Source organism: Podarcis pityusensis (genome assembly GCF_964106645.2).
Source record: "Podarcis pityusensis genome assembly, chromosome: 3".
Classification (NCBI taxonomy): domain Eukaryota; kingdom Metazoa; phylum Chordata; class Lepidosauria; order Squamata; family Lacertidae; genus Podarcis; species Podarcis pityusensis.
In genome coordinates, this window is record NC_138026.1 from 119,433,968 (window position 1) to 119,453,087 (window position 19,120).

General features: G+C 50.1%; 1 protein-coding gene across 1 annotated transcript in view; it reads left to right on the top strand.

Annotated features, from left to right (window-relative positions):
• Positions 1-1,484: 1,484 nt before the first annotated feature.
• The window catches only part of ADCY3 (adenylate cyclase 3), a 93,187-nt gene continuing 75,551 nt past the window's right edge, over positions 1,485-19,120 (top strand). Inside the window, exons 1-2 of the mRNA XM_081000880.1 lie at positions 1,485-2,635; positions 3,452-4,323. Coding sequence (XP_080857006.1) covers positions 3,634-4,323 — 690 coding nt within the window. The 5' untranslated portion in view covers positions 1,485-2,635; positions 3,452-3,633. The remainder of the gene's footprint in view (positions 2,636-3,451; positions 4,324-19,120) is intronic.

The window sequence follows — 19,120 nt, forward strand, 5'->3', positions numbered from 1 at the left end:
AGTGGAACAGACTCCCACAAGAGATGGTGGTCTCTCCTTCATCATAGATTTATAAGCAGAGGTTGGGTGGCCTTCTGTCATGGATGCTTTAGCTGAGATTCCTGCATTGTAGAGGGTTGGTCTGGATGACCCATGGGGTCCCTTCCAACGGTACAGTTTGTTCTGCCCCAGTGTTGACTCCACAGACTGACAACAGCTTTCTTGGGTTTCAGGCAGTTTCCTTTCAGTCACATAAATATTTTTTGGGTGCCATCCACTTGTCCCACACAGTACATTTTATATCCTCGTTTTAAACTGGAGTGAAATTGCAACATGAAAACCTGCAAGAACAAAGTGCTTCTCTTCAGCAGCGTTTGATTTCCCAACGGCTACAGAAATACTTTCTGACACCACGTAGTATAATAATATAGGGTTGCCATATTTCAAAAAGTGAAAAAATAAAATGAAGGTTTTTCTCCCCCAGGACATTTCAGCGATTTACGACCGGACACTGTTTCCAGCAGACATATAACAACAAGAAGAGAAAATCCTCACCATCAAGTGATGAATGTGCTTCACATTATCTAGTTGTACTCCTCACAACCACCTTGCATGGCGTTGGCAATTTGGGCTTGTATATTGACCCAAACGGGATGCGGGTGGCGCTGTGGGTTAAACCACAGAGCCTAGGACTTGCCAATCAGAAGGTCGGCGGTTCGAATCCCCACGACGGGGTGAGCTCCTGTTGCTCTGTCCCTGCTCCTGCCAACCTAGCAGTTCCAAAGCACGTCAAAGTGCAAGTAGATAAATAGGTACCACTCCGACGGGAAGGTAAACGGCGTTTCCATGCGCTGCTCTGGTTCGCCACATGCTGGCCACATGACCCGGAAGCTGTACACCGGCTCCCTCGGCCAATAAAGCGAGATGAGCACCACAACCCCAGAGTTGGCCACGACTGGACCTAATGGTCAGGGGTCCCTTTACCTTTACCTTTATTGACCCAAACCCTTATGAAATGATAATCCTCTTAACCCATCTATTTATTAGAATAATATTCCCGTTTGAAGTTGGGGTAGAATGGCAGTGCATTTCGCAATGCGAATTCACCAGAAAATTTGGTATGTGCTTTGCTCTGCCTCCAGAAATCACAGGAAGCATCTTCTGCTGAAATGCTGCCTGCGGATTTCCCACGGGTATCTTCTGCTTGACCACTGGGAAGACGAGATGCTGGGCCAAGATGGACCATTGGCCTGGTCCAGCAATCTCTTCTTACGTCCAGCCCCCAAGGAAGCCAAGGCCGGCCACCAGCACCCCGCCAGCTGATGGCGCGCGGCGCGCTCCTGAGCGCGTGCAGAGGGCCCTTCCTTCCTCCCCTCGCATCCTTCCTGGGCGCGGGGCGGAAAGGGTTACCTCTGCAAGCGGCCGGCGGAGGGTGGGATTTGGGAAGGTCCTTCCTTCCCTTTCCCTTTCCCAGGCTCCGCAGCCCCGGAGCGGAGCGTGGGAGAGGCCAAGCCGGGCCGCCCGGAGCGCAGCCAGAGCCACGAAAGCGGCTCCTCCTGTTGCAGCGGGTCTTCCTCGGCCGGAGCCCGGGCGAGGGCCACCCCGGAGGCGGCGCGGGCCGGCGAAGCCCGGCGGCTCAGCCTCCTCCGACGGAGCCCCGAGGCCGTTGCAGCTGCGGCAGAGGCGCCTTCCCAAGCAGCGCACGTTGGCTGGGTAGCCAAGGGGACCTCCTCTCTCCCCCTCTCCCTTCCTGGCCTGGAGAGTCTTAGTTCGGCATCGTCTGGCCTGGGTTCCTTGGGAAACCCAACCTCTCCCTCCCTCCGTCGCCGCTAACCACTAGGCGCTGCTGCCGCTGCCTTTTTCTGCGGGAGAAATCGCCCTCCATCAGTTGCAGCTGCGCCCGGGCGCACGCACCAACACGTGCGCCTCCGGCTTCCCCCTTGCACTTGTTTGAGTTCGTTTCTCCTTCTCTCCACCCTCTGCCATCTCCCGCACGGAGGCCTCGCTTTGCTCCTCCTTCTCCCTCCTCTTTATTATTTTTTTTTGCCTCGCGCACACACACTTTTGGCGTTGCGCTGGGGAGGAGATTTCTGCCTCGCTCCCTCCTTCCCTTTCCATCCATCCGCGCATTTCTCCTCCGCCTGCGACGCGCGCCAGGCGCAGCCGCCCGACCCAGGCGCTCCGCGGCTCTTCCAAGCGACGGGAAGAACCCCCCCCCCCAGGCCCGGAAGAGAGGCAGGGGAGCCGGCAGAGCCAACCCGTCGAGGCCGGGGTCCGAGACGCCAGCGAGGCAGAACCGGGCGGAGAGGGATGCGATGAGCAAGGGAGCCTGAAGGAGCCGGGCCGTTCTGCTGGCAAAGGAAACGTGGCTCTTTGGGAAAGATGCTCCTTTAGTTTGGGAGTCCGGAAAGAGGTGGCGGCGTCGGTTTCCCTTCTGCTGGATGCCAGCTCCGTCGCTGGCGCCCCATTTCTTCCAGCTGGCAGACGGGGAAGAGATGCCGGAGGAAGCTTGAATGGAGCCTGCGCGCATCCCCGCCGCTCCCTCTCTCCGTGGGAAAGAGCTGGCCGGCTGTGCCAGCCCTCCGGGTCATTTTGACGGGGCCTGAGCCCAAGACTTGACCCACACCGGCTTGGAGACACGCCCTTGGGGAAGATGGTAAGGAGGGAGAAGGGGCTTTTGGGGGCGAGGGACGCTGGGGGTCGGTCGGTGGGGAAACCGAGGGAGACAGCAGGGTGGCGAAGGGTGCAGGGGTGCCAACTTGAATCAAATATTGGGAGCCCCAAGTAGGCCCCACCCTGCTTAATCGATCACACACACCATTTGAATGGCAATGTCCATCATCTTTGGGGAGGCCAGGCCCCCTCAAGTATTTTATTGGGGGGTCCGAAGACCCCTTGGCTCTTACGGAAGGGAGCGTGCTCCCCCTGGGGACCAACTTGTTGACCACTAGTCCTGCTTGCCTTTTCTAACCACATCTGGATGCTGAAACCTTCACGGCCTGAAGGGGCAGTGGAAGGGCGGGAGATGTTCAACATCTGCCCAAGAATTTTGCTAAAGCTGAGCTGATAGGGATCGATTTGCCACCGGAATGATTTGCCAGCATCTTTCCCCTCTCCCTTCTGTGTTTGAGGAGGTGGTCTGCAGTTCCAGTTCTTCAGACTTTGCAGGAACAGCCCCTCGACTCATCGGCTTCTTGAACCGTTTTCCGATGAAAGTTCCTCTGGCGCTTGGCCAGCTATTTCCCCACCTTCCCGCATGTGAATTCTCTCAGCACAAAAACATTCATTTGGGTGGGGTTCGGATGAAAGCAGAGAGAAGCGTGCTTTTGGGTGCAGCCGGTTTGTGGCGATCTTCTGCTTGCTTTCTGGGGGGGGGGGGTTGCTGCACTAGGCCGGAGGTTGGCATTAAAATGGAGGCCATGTGCGTTTTGGGTGACCAACACATTTCCCCCTCCATCTCTCTTTCTGCCAGGGGTCTGCGCACGCTGGACTGTGAGAGACATCGCTTCACACTGGCCTTGGAAGGAGGCGCTGAATAATTGCTCCGGAAGCTTCCGCGCCTGTGTCCCGCTTTTAATGGGAGCTGGACCACTGCTGAGGTAACTTTGTCAGCAGATCCTCTTCGCAGATTGACGGTCGGCCACAGCGAGCGAGATGCCTCGGAACAGGGCCTTTTCCGAGCCTGAGTACTCGGCCGAGTACTCGGCCGATTACTCGGTCAGCTTGCCGTCCGACCCTGAGCATGGGGTCGGCCGCACCCACGAGGTGACGGTGAGGAACTCTGGCTCCTGCCTCTGCCTGCCGCGATTCATGCGCCTGACGTTCGCCCCGGAATCCCTGGAGAACCTCTACCAGACTTACTTCCGCAGGCAGCGCCACGAGACCCTGCTGGTCTTGGTGGTCTTTGCCGCCCTCTTCGACTGCTACGTCGTCGTCATGTGCACGGTGGTCTACACCGCCGAGAAGCTGCCCACCACCCTGGCGGCCTCGGTGGGCCTGGCCGCCCAGATCCTGCTCTTCGTCCTATGCAAGTACCAGCTCCTCCCGGACCGCGTCACCCGCAAATCCATGCCCTACATCCTGTGGATCCTCATAGCCGCCCAGATCTTCTGCTACCTGGGCCTGAACTACGCCCGCTACCACGAGGCCAGCGACACGGTGGGCTGGCAGGCCTTCTTCGTCTTCTCCTTCTTCCTCACCCTCCCTCTGCGCCTCACGCCCATCGTCCTCATCTCGGCCGTGTCCTGCGCCATCCACACCCTGGTGCTGGGGGTCACCATCGCGCAGCAGCAGCAGCTGCAGCTGAGTCAAGAATCCATCCTGGGAGGGTATTTGCTGTGGCAGGTAAGGAGCCGGCGTTGGCGGGGGAGGCTACCCAGAGGCCATCCAATCAACCCCCATGCCCGATAATAATAATAATTAATAATAATTTTATTATTTGTACCCCGCCCATCTGGCTGTGTTTCCCCAGCCGCTCTGGGCGGCTTCCAACAACGATTAAAAATACATTAAAATGTCACACATTAAAAATTTCCCTGAACAGGGCTGCCGGCTGCCTTCAGATGTTTTCTGAATGTCAGGTAGTTGTTTATTCCTTAACATCTGATGGGAGGGCGGGCGCCACCACCGAGAAGGCCCTCTGCCTGGTTCCCTGTAACTTGGCTTCTCGCAGTGAGGGAACCGCCAGAAGGCCCTCAGCATTGGACCTCAGTGTCCAGGCTGGACGATGGGGGGTGGAGACGCTCCTTCAGGTCTACTGGACCAAGGCCATTTAGGGCTTTAAAGGTCAGCACCAACACTTTGAATTGTGCTCGGAAACGTACTGGGAGCCAATGTAGGTTTTTCAAGACCGGTGTTATGTGGTTTCGGCGGCCGCTCCCAGTCACCAGTCTAGCTGCCGCATTCTGGATTAGTTGTAGTTTTATAAAGATTACTTTATTGGTGGCCAGTTGGCCTCTGCCTAAAGACCCTCTCTAACCGACACTGTATGCCCACTCCTGTTTACTCTGCTTTGAGTGTGGTTCCTTTGCTGGCTTGGGTAATGGTTGCACGCATGGCATTCTCCAAAGCCCATTGTTCTCTTTCCTGTTGTTTCTAATGAAATACTGAATTATGATGGATTGCGCGCGCGCGCGCACACACACACACACACCGCCATCAGCTTCGGTCCAAATTGGGGGAAATGAATGACCTAGGTGTGTTCTGTAATTGAGTACAGAACCCAAGAGCCCCCACCCCCCGTCTTCTGAAGCAGTCTGCTCGGATTCCTGCATTGCGGCGGGGGGTTGGTCTAGATGTCCTTTGGGGGTCCCTTTCAACTCTGTGATTCTCTGATTGTCGTGGAACGCTAAGCCAAAGGGAAAGGGTTTTTGGGGCGGTGCGTGATTGAACTTGCGCAGGCAGGGAAGGGCTTTTGCAGGCGGGAGAGCTGTATCCGTTTGGAGGCCAGTTGAATTGAATGGGCATGACTAACTGAAGTCCCTCGATTTGAGTGGATTTGCTATGAATATGACGTAGTTTGATCCAGCCGGCATGTTTCAGCAGGGCGGTGGATGCCCTCGCCCTTTGCTTCTGCTCAGGCACGTTAACGGAGGAGATAGTGGGTTTTTTTAATCAGCAAGGATGGATATTACAGGAATTTCTACCTATATTCGGCGTTTTTAAGACTTTTACTTCCTTGCCTGTGTGGCATCCCTGGCTTAATGTAGTTGTGAACTGTGCAGTTTTTGGATTGCCAAGAAGCAGAGTTTTCCATTCCTAAAAACCTCTCTGCTGCCACTTAATAAACTAAACTTCGTGCTGGCTTCCTAGTCCTCATGACTGTATGGCGGTTCAGTAGTGTTGGAGGCACAGAGTTCTGTGTGTCCCTAATTATCTCCCCTTTTTCGTAATGGTCCCTCTTGCACCTGCTCTAATGACTTAAAGTGCCCCCCACCCTCAGACCTCCCCTGTGATTTGGTTGCTGAGAAATTGGCACTGTGTGCGTTTGCATGCGGCACCCAGTGCCGGATTTATGTATAAGCTAAACAAGCCATAGCTTAGGGCCCCACACTCTTGGGGCCCCACAAAAAATTAAATAAAAAAACCTGGATGTACATTTCCAAAATATAAGATAAAAAACCAAATAAAATAAAACCTACATACATCAACAGTGTTTTGTGTTGTGTAGGCTCCTATGATGTAAATATCACTGGTTTGCTCCTTTCTATATATAGGGTGCCTACATTCTGCATGGACTTTTCAACAATTACTTTGATATAATGCATATTTTGTTATGTGCAAATGGCTTGAGATACCTATTAGGTCCATAAATGACCGTATAGCATATATTCAACACAAAAAACAGCGACAATTTGTTGTTGACAAAGGAGAGCTGGACATATAAAGGGCCCCATTGCCTTCAGGAGCTTAGGGATTCATCAAACCTAAATCCGGCCCTCATGGCATCCCAGCAAATATTAGGTCCATAGGGAAGCAGGCAGTTTCTACAGGTCCGCCTTGAACTTTTAAAGAAAGGTGAGATCTAAACGTTTGAAACAAATAAATAAATATTGGTGGGCATAATTTATGTGAACTCCACGATTCAATTGGTGAAAGATGAAGGGCCTTTGCGAAACCCCTGGGTGTAATAATAATAATAATAATAATAATAGTAATAATAATAATTTATTTCTACCCCACCCATCTGGCTGGGTTTCCCCAGCCACTCTGGGCAGCATCCAGAAAAGTATTAAAATACAATAATTCATCAAATACTAAAAGCTTCCCTAAACAGGGCTGCCTTCAGATGTCTTCTAAAAGTCCACTGTTTCAGATATTTTGGGCACAGAATGATGCACTGGAGAGCAGCACAAGGTCTGTAAACAGTATAAACAGTATGCTCTGCTCTTTATCCCAGGAGATTGCATATAATTCAGGGATGAATTCCTCCTTTAGGGGAGCAGCTGAGATTTCCCCTTGAGTAATAACTCTTGCAAAGAGAGTCCACTATGCTAGTCCAGTTGTCTGCGTTGGGAAGCGGGGGAAAGATGCTTGGTTTAGACAACGCGGTGCCTTCTGGATTTTTTAAAAAATATATTTTTATTGGGATTTTTATGAAAGTGATCCAAAGCAGTTCCAAGAACAAGTCAATGACCAAACAGTAAAGAACAGTCAAACCAGATGGGATCAGGGTGGAGGCATAAAGTAACCAGTAGGAAAAATTATATCAGGTATATACAATATGAATCACATTTTTTTTTGAAGTTGTATCGAAAGGAAAAGATGGTCAGAAGTTGAAAAGGCATGCAACTCAAAGACTTTATTTTCCATATGTCCAGTGATGAAAATGGAAGTGGTTGTTGCAGTTGGTCATTAAAGGTAAAGGTAAAGGTAAAGGGACCCCTGACCATTAGGTCCAGTCGTGACCGACTCTGGGGTTGTGGCGCTCATCTCCACCCCCATCGTTCTGCCCGGACGCTGAGGTCCAGCGCCGAGGGCCTTCTGGCGGTTCCCTCATTGCGAGAAGCAAAGCTACAGGGAACCAGGCAGAGGGCCTTCTTGGTAGTGGCGCCCGCCCTGTGGAACGCCCTCCCATCAGATGTCAAAGCAATAAATAACTACCTGACATTTAGAGGGCATCTGAAGGCAGCCCTGTTCAGGGAAGCTTTTAATCTGTGATATTTTACTGTATTTTTTGTTTCTATGGAAGCCGCCCAGAGTGGCTGGGGAAACCCAGCCAGATGGGCGGGGTACAAATAATAAATTATTATTATTATTATTATTATTGGCCGAGGGAGCCGGCGTACAACTTCCGGGTCATGTGGCCAGCATGACTAAGCCACTTCTGGCGAACCAGAGCAGTGCACGGAAACGCCGTTTACCTTCCCGCTGGAGCGGTATCTATTTATCTACTTGCACTTTGATGTGCTTTTGAACTGCTAGGTTGGCAGGAGCAAGGGACTGAGCAACGGGAGCTCACCCTGTTGCGGGGATTCGAACCGCCGACCTTCTGATCGGCAAGCCCTAGGCTCTGTGGTTTAACCCACAGTGCCACCCGCGTACCGTAGTTGGTCATTACCAATGTTTAAAATGAAGCCTTACCATCCAGCAATGAAAGAGGCCAGTTTAGCTTTTCCCATCCACTTGTTGTTGAACTACAACCCCCATCATCCTTGACCAGTAGCCTTGCTGGCTGGGGGCTTATGGGAGTTGTAGTCCAAAATATTGACAAAAGCTGGTGTGGACACAGGTGTAGATGGGCTAGTGATCTGGCTCTTGAAGAGGGAGCTTCATATTTTTAAGTAAAATATAAGATGATAACAAGATAAAATCCACTAACCTCCTCTCCACCCTCCTCGTCTGAGATCAAACCACATTTAGACCACACCTGGAGTTCTGGCTTGGGAAAAACCTTGTCTTGTTCTTTGACTAGCCAGGATGAATTTCCATGCTTTTCCTAAACCTGCATTTTTTGGCTAATGAAATCAAATAAAGCAGAAGAAACGAAAGGGCTGTTCTGTGGATGAGGCTTAGACTTTCTATGTTAAAGCTAAATTTGCTCGTAGCAAATAGAAAGAAGAAAGGAAGAAGTCGACTCTTGAGGACTGTCGGATATATCCAACTTGGGGCATTTGGGGAAGAGCTTATAGCTGAAATATAAAAGAACGTTTTAATACCAGCCTCAAATGAAAGAGATCCTTTATGCACAGAGAAAGCTGACGAGGTAAGAATCGGAAGGACCACCAGCATGTTGTACTCGCACAATCCTTGGGAAATAAATATTTTCACTGGGCTTTCCTTCAGAGTAGAGTCAAAAGGTGAGGCAGGGTGACTGGGCCTGCAAATTCTCAGCTATGGGTAGTAAGGCTGCAAGCCTCTTCACTTACCTGAGAGTAGGGGCGTGAGGCAAATTAATCTGCATTTAAAGCATGGGTAGGCAAACTAAGGCCCGGGGGCCGGATCCGGCCCAATCGCCTTCTAAATCCAGCCTATGGACAGTCTGGGAATCAGCGTGTTTTTACATGAGTAGAATCCGTCCTTTTATTTAAAATGCATCTCTGGGTTATTTGTGGGGCCTGCCTGGTGTTTTTACATGAGTAGAATGTGTGCTTTTATTTAAAGTGCATCTCTGGGTTATTTGTGGGGCATAGGAATTTGTTCATTCCCGCCCCCCCAAAAAAATATAGTCCGGCCCCCCACAAGGTCTGAGGGACAGTGGACCGGCCCCCTGCTGAAAAAGTTTGCTGACCCCTGATTTAAAGGCAACACTACTCGATTCACACTTTCCGAAATAATGCAATAACCGAGACAGGCATAAATATGTATCTTTACGTGAAAGCTACCTACAAGTGCATTATGTTCGTGAAGATTGCTTTGCAAGAATGTGCATGTAAGGCAAAACGGTATACAAATGTGTATATATTCGGAGAGGTTTGTGCTATGATGCAGATGAATTTTCACGAGGACCTTTCAGAAAACAGTTTTCAGGCCGATGTGCAAATGCGGAGAACTTAAGATGGGGAAAATAAGAAACTGAGTGAAGCAAAGATGGGCAGGTTTTTCTCATCCCTACCGGAGAGTAACCTCCGTTGAACATAAAGGAGGCTCTTATCCAAGTCAACAGACGTAGGGCTATGGTGCAAGAGACCTACAACCTTTTCTATCTTCCCATCCACAGAATTAGCTCATTTATCCTTACCCTTGCTAAGAAGCTATGCTGATTGTCAGGAGCCTGGCTTGTGGGTACATTAGGAAACCGAGCGGTTTGCAAGGAAGTTGTGCCACTTCAGGCTGTAATTGGAGAATCTAATTTTTCTTTTTTTCAAACACTTCCTTACACTGAAACTCCCAGCAAATAGAAAACCAACAGAGTAGTGTGTGTGTGTGTGTGTGTGTGTGTGTATAGAGCCTTTCTCCCTGATGTGCTCATTCTCTATCAGCAGAAATATTGTCTTAGGCAGCAGGGCATTCAAAAAGTTGTGTTCTCACCACCGTGCCTGTATGATGAGCCACTGCTTCAGCTGCCTGCCTGTATAGCCAAGGCCAACAGGTCTTGGAATTACTGAAACCTTGTAAACTGGGAAGGAGCAGGTGCCTAAAATGTATAGAAAGCAAGTACAGGTAGCCAGTGGCTTCAAGTCAGCAGTTCTTTACCTGGACTTAAGCGGCCTTAGAGCATGCATGGTGTTCACAGGAACCGGATTTGCTCAGGAATGTTTCTCCCGACTGCATTTCTGAATTTCTTGTTATTCACGTTTTATACTGTATTTTATGCTTTTTTTTGTTGCATCAATTAAGTGTTTTAAATTTGTTGTTAGCAACCTTAAGCCTGGTTTTCTGAACCGGGAAGGGCGGGGTATAAATAAAAAATTATTACTATTCTTATTATGTAAAAACACGCTGATTCCCGGGCCATCCGCAGGCTGGATTTAGAAGGTGATTGGACCAGATCTGGCCCCCGGGCCTTAGTTTGCCTACCCATGGCTTAGTGCATCATCTGAACGCAAGCTCACAGTTTAGCTCTTGCCAGACAAAATATGAGCTGCAACCCAAGTTTCTCCAGTGGCTTGACTCAGGATAGCAGTAAGAAAACCAAAGAGGAAGAAGGGGAGTGCTAGCTCCTCTGGCAGAACTCGCATGCGTGGTTTTGACTTAGCATGATGTGCAAACCATGCCACTGTTGGCATGAAATAAAGATTAGCTCGCAATCCCCGCAGACTTGCTTGCTCACCACGCAGTTAAATGCCATTGTGAACATTTGCTTTCAAGACGTAAAGCAAGGGCAAAGTTCACGTGTTAACACTTCCGTGTGTTTATTTTGTGTTGATTTGAAGCTTCTTTCCAATGGATGGGAATAAAGGATTTGGACACACTGAAGCAAGCAAATAAATACTTTTTTTTTTTTTAAAGAGAGTGGTTTCCAGAGTAACTAATTGCAGTCATAAACAAATGAGGCCATTAAGAGCTCTATGGATTTCACCACAAGCCACTGGGAAAGTGAACTCGAGGTGTCTGTCAGACAAGCCTCTTCAGAGGTCAGGATGACATCTCTCATAAATATAGCTCTCCCCCCCCCCCCGCAGTGGGGGATTTCTCCCGCCAGATCTACGTAAAGAGAGCCCGGCTGCATCATAGCAAAGTCTCACCCTGTTTTCCCACAGTGACCAGCCAGTGACCTGACTTACAAAGCCTAGGCTGTGTGGCTCAGGGACCAGAGTGCCAAAGGCCTGGTAGGCAAGATACGCAGGTCCCCTGAACACCTTAAATAATAATAATAATAATAATAATAATAATACAGTGGTGCCTCGCAAGACGAAATTAATCCGTTCCGCGAGTCTCTTCGTCTTGCGGTTTTTTCGTCTTGCGAAGCACGGCTATTAGCGGCTTAGCGGCTATTAACGGCTTAGCGGCTTTAAGAAAAAGGAAACAAACTCGCAAGACGTTTCATCTTGCGAAGCAAGCCCATAGGGAAATTCGTCTTGCGGAACGACTCAAAAAACGGAAAACTCTTTCGTCTTGCGCGTTTTTCGTCTTGCGAGGCATTCGTCTTGCGAGGTACCACTGTATATTATTTGTACCCCGCCCATCTGGCTGGCCGCTTCCAACAAAGATTAAAAATACATTAAAATGTCACACATTAAAAACTTCCCTGAACAGGGCTGCCTTCAGATGTCTTCTAAACATCAGATAGTTGTTTATCTCCTTGACATCTGCTGGGAGGGCGTTCCACAGGGCGGGCGCCACCACCAAGAAGGCCCTATGCCTGGTTCCCTGTAGCTTCCCTTCACGCAGTGAGGGAACCGCCAGAAGGCCCTTGGCGCTGGACCTCAGCATCCGGGCAGAACAATGGGGGTGGAGACTCCTTCAGGTAAACAACCTTACACCAGGGTTAGCCAATACAGTGTGCTCCAGATGTTGTTGTACGACATCTCCCATCATCCCCAGTTGGTATGGCCAATGGAGTTGTCATCTGCCACGCCTGGATAGCGTCACGTTGGCTACAGATGCCTTAACGCCAAACCATGGTTTCCAGAATCTTGCTTGCTGGGTGGTCACAAACTGTGGCTTGCCGATTCAGAAGCTTCTGGCAAGCCATGGCTAAAATGCTTGCACTGTGGCTTGGCGTAATGTCCTCTCTGCAACCAAGGCAGGGGTGGTTTGTAGCATAGCTGTGAATGGTAGCTTTGGAGGTCTGAGCAGCAGCGGAGGAAGCCGCCCGGGCTCCTGGGGTGGCGTGCCCAGGGGCGGAGCAAGCAGCCCATAGGAGCAGGGCAAGGCGAGGGCGGAGCAAGGCGAGGGCGGAGCAAGCTGCCCATAGGGGCGGGGCAAGGTGAGGGTGGGGCTAACCACCCATAGGGGCGGGGCAAGGTGAGGGTGGAGGAAGCCGCCCATAGGGGCGGGGCGAGCCAGCCATAGGGGCGGGGCAAGGCGAGGGCGGGGCGAGTCACCAAAGGGGCAGGGCAAGGTGAGGGCAGGCGAGCTACCCATAGGGGTGGGGCACACTGTGGGGCTTCTGGAGTCTGCCTGCCTCCTCCCATTCAGTCGCCCCACTGCTGGGGAGGGAGGCAATGGATGGACCATTTGGGCACCGTGCAGCCAGCGCACGCCCGAGCCACGTGTCTCTCCCAGGAGAGACGTGTGGCTCGGGCACGCTGCAGGCCTCGTGGTGAGTGCCGCCCGGCATTTTGTCACCCCCTCAGTGGTGACACCCAGGGCGGCCCGCACCCCCCTTCCTCTGCCCCCCCGGGGTCTGAGTGTGTCGTTCAGAAAGGATGGAGTGTGTGTTTATCATGTCGCTATTTCTGGGCCTTTGGCGAAGGAGGAAGCACGTGCGCCTGTTCTCCCTCCAGAGCTTCATATACAGTGGTGCCTCGCAAGACGAAAAGAATCCGTTCCGCGAGTCTCTTCGTCTTGCGGTTTTTTGGTCTTGCGAAGCAAGCCCATTAGCGGTTTAGCGGATTAGCGCTATTAGCGGCTTAGCGGGCTTAGCGGATCAGCTGATAAGCGGCTTAGCGGCTTAGCGGATCAGCTGATAAGCGGCTTAGTGGATCAGCTGTTAAGCGGCTTAGCGGATCAGCTGATAAGCGGCTTAGCGATCAGCTGTTAAGCGGCTTAGCGGATCAGCGGATCAGCTGATAAGCGGCTTAGCGGCTTGGGAAAAAGGGGGGGGAGGAAAAAACCCCGCAGGAACTCGCAAGACATTTTCGTCTTGCGAAGCAAGCCCATAGGAAATTCGTTTTGCGAAGCACCTCCAAAACGGAAAACCCTTTCGTCTAGCGGGTTTTCCGTCTTGCGAGGCATTCGTCTTGCGGGGCACCACTGTATGGGCTTTTGTATATGTGTGCTTAGTATTCGGAAAAGCCGGCCTTTTGAAACGGTGTAGCCTGGCTGCAGAACACGGCTGGCGGGCCACATCCTGAAGGGTCTCATGAATCTGGAAACAGCCAACATCTGTTTCAGAGATGCTGTCTCTGGAGGAAAGGCAGGGTGGTGTAGCGGTTAGAGTGTTGGACTGCCTCTCAGCCGAACCAACCTCACAGGGTTGTTTGGGGGGGGGATTAAATGAGGGAGGGGGGAGAATCTCGTAAGCAACCTTGAAAAAAGTACAGTGGTACCTCGGGTTAAGTACTTAATTCGTTCCGGAGGTCCGTACTTAACCTGAAACTGTTTCTTAACCTGAAGCACCACTTTAGCTAATGGGGCCTCCCGCTGCCGCCACGCGATTTCTGTTCTCATCCTGAAGCAAAGTTCTTAACCCGAGGTACTATTTCTGGGTTAGTGGAGTCTGTAACCTGAAGCGTATGTAACCTGAGGTACCACTGTAGTGGGATAGAAATGCAATAGGTTAATAAGAAGGGAATAGAGACAATTGTTTGTGCTTTGTAGTAGTAGTAGTAGTAGTAGTAGTAATGATGATGATGATGATGATGATGAAGGCACCAGCTGAACCTCCTTGGGGAGAGCATTCAGCAAATGGGGAGCCACTGCAGAAAGAGCTTACTCTTGTGTTTTATCCACCCTGAACCTTTCAACTTTCAGCTTCAACCCGATTCTCATTTGTTCCAGTTCAGTGCTAAAGTGCGAGTTTCCCCGGTGAAAGCAGTAGGGCAAATGGAGGGTGTGTGTGTGTGGATGAGCCCTAAGTCTTTGAAAAGTCCTTTGAAAAGGCCCCTCTTCGGTCTTCTAATCTCCTGGCGAAACAGAGTCCACTTCCTTTAACTGATTGTGGATGGAGTGCATAGAGAAAAGGTTTTTTCCCCTCTCTCACAGCACCAGGATTCATCCAACGAAGCTGAACCTTGGGAGATTCGGGGCAGGTAAAAGAAAGGACAGAGTTGAACTGTGGAACTCCCTGCCACAGTTTCCCTGCCACCTACTTGGATGGCTTTAGAAGAGGGAGAGACAAATTCACGGAGGCGGAGAGGGCTTTCAGTGTTGACTAGTCAGGATGCAAAGCTCAGCATCTGCAAAATGGAGGCAGGAATGCGGAATACCTGTTGCTGGGAAGGTCATTTACCCTCCCTAGGTTCAACGTGCTGCCATCTGCCTTACTGCAGGGCTGATTCGAGGGTAAACCGTACGTGGAACAAGTCTGCCCCTGTGGCTTGATGGAGGTGGAAACTGTCTCTCATGTCTTGTTACGCTGCCGTTTCTACGGGGATATACGCTCGGTATTTACAACTCCTGTTATACAAAAATCTCCAATTGTGTCCGAACTTCAATGTCTAAAACTCCTGGTAGAGGACAAGGATCTAGAGATCACGCTCAGGGTGGCCAAATTCTGTGCGACTGCCGTAAAACTTAGGGAACAAGCTGTACTACCAAAATGATCAAGGTTTTAAATGATAATTTTAGGTTATATTTTAGTGATCAAGATTTAATATTTTTTTTTAACTACCTCTATATTTGAATTGGTTCTGTTATACCCAATTGCAATTCAATGTATTCCTTTTGTGTTTTATGATTTTCCTGATGTTGTAAGTGACCCGGAACAGGTCTGTGACCGTAATAATAAAATTCTATTCTATTCTATTCCTATTGCTGGAAACTGCAGGAGGGGAAAGCACTCTGGCACTCTGGTCCGGCCTTCGCAGTTTCCCACAGGCATCCAGTAGGATGCTGCAGTACACTGGTACCTCAGGTTAAGTACTTAATTCGTTCCAGAGGTCTGTACTTAACCTGAAACTGTTCTTAACCTGAAGCACCACTTTAGCTAATGGGGCCTCCTGCTGCTGCTGTGCCGCCGGAGCACAGTTTCTGTTCTCATCCTGAAGCAAAGTTCTTAACCCGAGGTACTATTCCTGGTTTAGCGGAGTCTGTAACCTGAAGTGTATGTAACCCGAGGTACCACTGTATATTGGACTAGAGGGGCCAATGGCCCAATACAACGGGCGCCTCTTAAGTGTCTAAACAAACTGCTTTTTATGAAAAACCCCAGGGTGCAACTCAGCGTGGAACTGCTGCCGTTCCTGCTTTCAGACCCGGAGCTCCTCGGAATCAGAGCTTGCCTCGCTAGGCTGGTCCTGTGCTATTTATAGGAGCGAGTTGTGTGTACACAAATTTTCTGTCACAATAACTGCACACAAACACACACACACACTCGGAGGCCGGCCGCCCCAGTGGGGCGACGTTGGGAGTTTGTTTGCGTGTTTTCAGCCTCTCTGCCTCCCTTGCCCTCTTTAGAGCTAATTGCTTGTGTTTAACGCAGGCAAGTAAAGCCCCGGGCGTCTGTCTCCGCGGGGAGCAGCCACCTCCTGAGCCACGAGCCTGCAGGAGAATAACACACACTTGGCCGGGGCGATGGCAGGCCTTGGACTTTCTGCCCCAGAACTTTTCCCGCTGCGGTTAAGCCCATTTTTGGACATGCACCTTGCTCAAAGGGGGGGGGTACATCCGAAAAATCAGCAGTGGGGGGGAGAAGGAGGTGGTTGGTGAGCGTGATCCACTGCTGTTGAACCCGAGGGCTTTGGGCTTGCAGATCGCAAGGACAATCCACAGCTTTTTCTGAGTGGGGAAACACAGAAAGCACAAGCGGAGACCTGCAATAAAATACTGTCGTGCGTGGATCATACAATCCTAGAATGGTGTTAACGGAGAAATCCGAGGGCTCCCTTGGACAAAAAAACAACGACACCAGCCAGGAATACCAGAGCAAAACAGCAGCCAGTAGGCTTGGTCTTTATTGAAGACGGTCGCGACAGGACTCCCACCTGCCACCAGGTGGAACAAGATGGAAGCCCAGAACAAAAGAAGACCCCAACTTTTATTAGTTACTAACCCCCCAAACTACACCCCTAGAACTACATCACAACTACATCATGACTACATCATTGACACATCACAAAAAGGAGGGGTTGAGGGAGGAGTTGTGGAGGTAACCTGAGTATCTTGTCACCTGGCTTGTTCCTCCTTTCCCCCTCCCCATGAGCCATTTCCAGAGGACAAAGGGGAGCTGGCAGTTTCCTGCCCCCAGAGGGAAGATCTGATCAATTTCCTTTGTTCCAGTCCATGTTGAATCCATTCCCATATGCAAGTCCTTTGTGACCTTGATGGTCTTCTGTCTGGGACCATCAAGGTTGTCATGCCAACTGGGTAGGGCTCCTGTGTATGTGCTGGTGCAGTTCAGGGATTATGGCCGTCCTGTATCAAACCATCCCTCTTTGATAGTCCGTCCTTCATGGAGTAAAATAAAAGTGGACCAGTGTAAATCCGATGTATGGTTGATTTACTATGAATTTATAACAGAAACGTCGTGTATGTCATGTGTGAGTGTGTGTCGTGTTTGTACAAACTGAATGATTGGGGGGGGGGAGTTTCCTGCAACAATGGGAAGGGACCACGAGGGTCATCTAGTCCAACCCCCTGCAATGCAGGAATCTTTCGCCCAATGTGGGGCTCAAACTCCTGACCCTGATATTAAAAGTCTGGTGCTCTACTAATCGAGCTATATCTGCCGTCCATTGCTATTCTTTGTCCCAGCCAGCCAGCTGCTTTCTGTATCCCATACCTCCCAACTTCCGTTTTCTGGTCCTTGCCCCCCACAGACACTCAGTGTTCTGCTTAGTCCACACTGGGCTGTTTCGGGGTTTCTTCCCTTTAGATTAAAAAAAAGGTAACGGACCCCTCCAGTCGCGAAGGACTCTGGGGTTGCGGCGCTCATCTCACTTTATTGGCCAAGGGAGCCAGCGTTTTCCGCAGACAGTTTTTCCGGGTCATGTGGCCAGCAGGACTAAGCTGCTTCTGGAGAAACCAGAGCAGTGCACGGAATAATAATAATAATAATAATAATAATAATAATAATAATATATTTATACCCCGCCCATCTGGCTGGGTTTCCCCAGCCACTCTGGGCGGCTTTCAACAGAATATTAAAATACGATAGTCTATTAAACATTAAAAGCTTCCCTAAACAGGGCTGCCTTCAGATGTCTTCTAAAAGTCTGGTAACACTGTTTACCTTCCCGCCGGAGCGGTACCTATTTATCTACTTGCACTGGCGTGCTTTTGAACTGCTTGGTTGGCAGGAGCTGGGACTGAGCAATGGGAGCTCACCCCGTCGTGGGAATTCGAACTGCTGACCTTCTGATCAGCAAGCCCTAGGCTCTGTGGTTTAGACCACAGCGCCACCCATGTCCCTTTACCTTTAGATACTCCCTTTCAAAATTACTTCTTCAAACCCAAAGCTCCTTCCAAGCCTGCTAGTACTGGCCTTGTTTGCCTGGGTGGTTTTGGCTACATAAGGATAGGTACTGGGGATTGGGTTTGGGTTTGCTGTCCCAGATGTCTGTAGGAAGATCACAAGAAAAACCCAAGCACCAGACGACTGTCTCCTCTCCTGCGGTTTCCAGAAACTGCAATTAGGAAGCATTTAATTTCATTTTACTTTTAAGTTGTATACCGCCTTTCTATATTACTACGCCCAAGGCGGTTGACAGCAACAAAATATGCAACCAAGAGCACACACTTTATAATAATCTGACCCAATGCAAAAAAAATGTAATGAAACGTGACTTTAAAATGGAACGACTCATATCAAATAAAGTAATATTCAATAATCTATTAGAATATAACAATAAACAACAAAATTAACTCTCAGAACATCAGCAAATAATTAAACAGAAATTCACTCTTAACATTTGCAATGAAGGATAATTAAGGTCGATAAAAATAACCGCAAGTCAAATTGAGAAACGAAGACACACACCTTATAAAACCATTAATTTTCGTTTTTATTTTATACTCTCAATGGAGGCAGAGCGTCTTTGTATGCTGTTAAACTATGGAATGGGGACGCGGGTGGCGCTGTGGGTTAAACCACAGAGCCTAGGACTTGCCGATCAGAAGGTTGGCGATTCGAATCCCCGTGACGGGATGAACTCCCGTTGCTCGGTCCTAGCTCCTGCCAACCTAGCAGTTCGAAAGCACGTCAAAGTGCTAGTAGATAAATAGGTACCACTCCAGCGGGAAGGTAAACGGCGTTTCCATGTGCTGCTCTGGTTCGCCAGAAGCAGCTTAGTCACGCTGGCCACATGACCCGGAAGCTGTATGCCGGCTCCTTCGGCCAATAGAGCAAGATGAGTGCCGCAAGCTCAGAGACATCTGCGACTGGACCTAATGGTCAGGGGTCCCTTTACCTTTACCTTTAAACTATGGAACTCACTGCTGTGAGAGGCTCTTGTGTTCGAATCCTGCTCGAGGGTTTCCCATTGGTTGGCCAATGTGGGAACAAGATGCTGGACGAGATGGGCTCGTGGCCTCATCCAGCAGCCTCTTCCTACATTTGCTTTATCTCTTTGTCCAAACCCAGAGAATACAAATGGCCGAGGGAGAAACCACCGCTGCAGATCTTGTGCCAGGCGGCTCACAGCTTTCCTTTTGGGTCATGCTCCTTCCATGGTTTATGGGCTTCCCAGGAAAATGGTGATCTCCACCCCAGAGAGAACAGGTGCCGTTCTTTTGCAGTCATTGATCGCTGGGCTTCCAAATCCCGCTCGGATGCTTCCTCAGTGCTCCAAAAGCAGGTTGGTTGTCATGACAACCCCAAGGAGCTAAAAATAGCAAGTCCCTGGTGCACATTTGTTGGGGTGGTGGCGGCTTCCCTCCCTCACCCCCCCCTTCAGAGCCTGCGGAAGGGGATATCCCTCTTCTCTGATGCATTTAT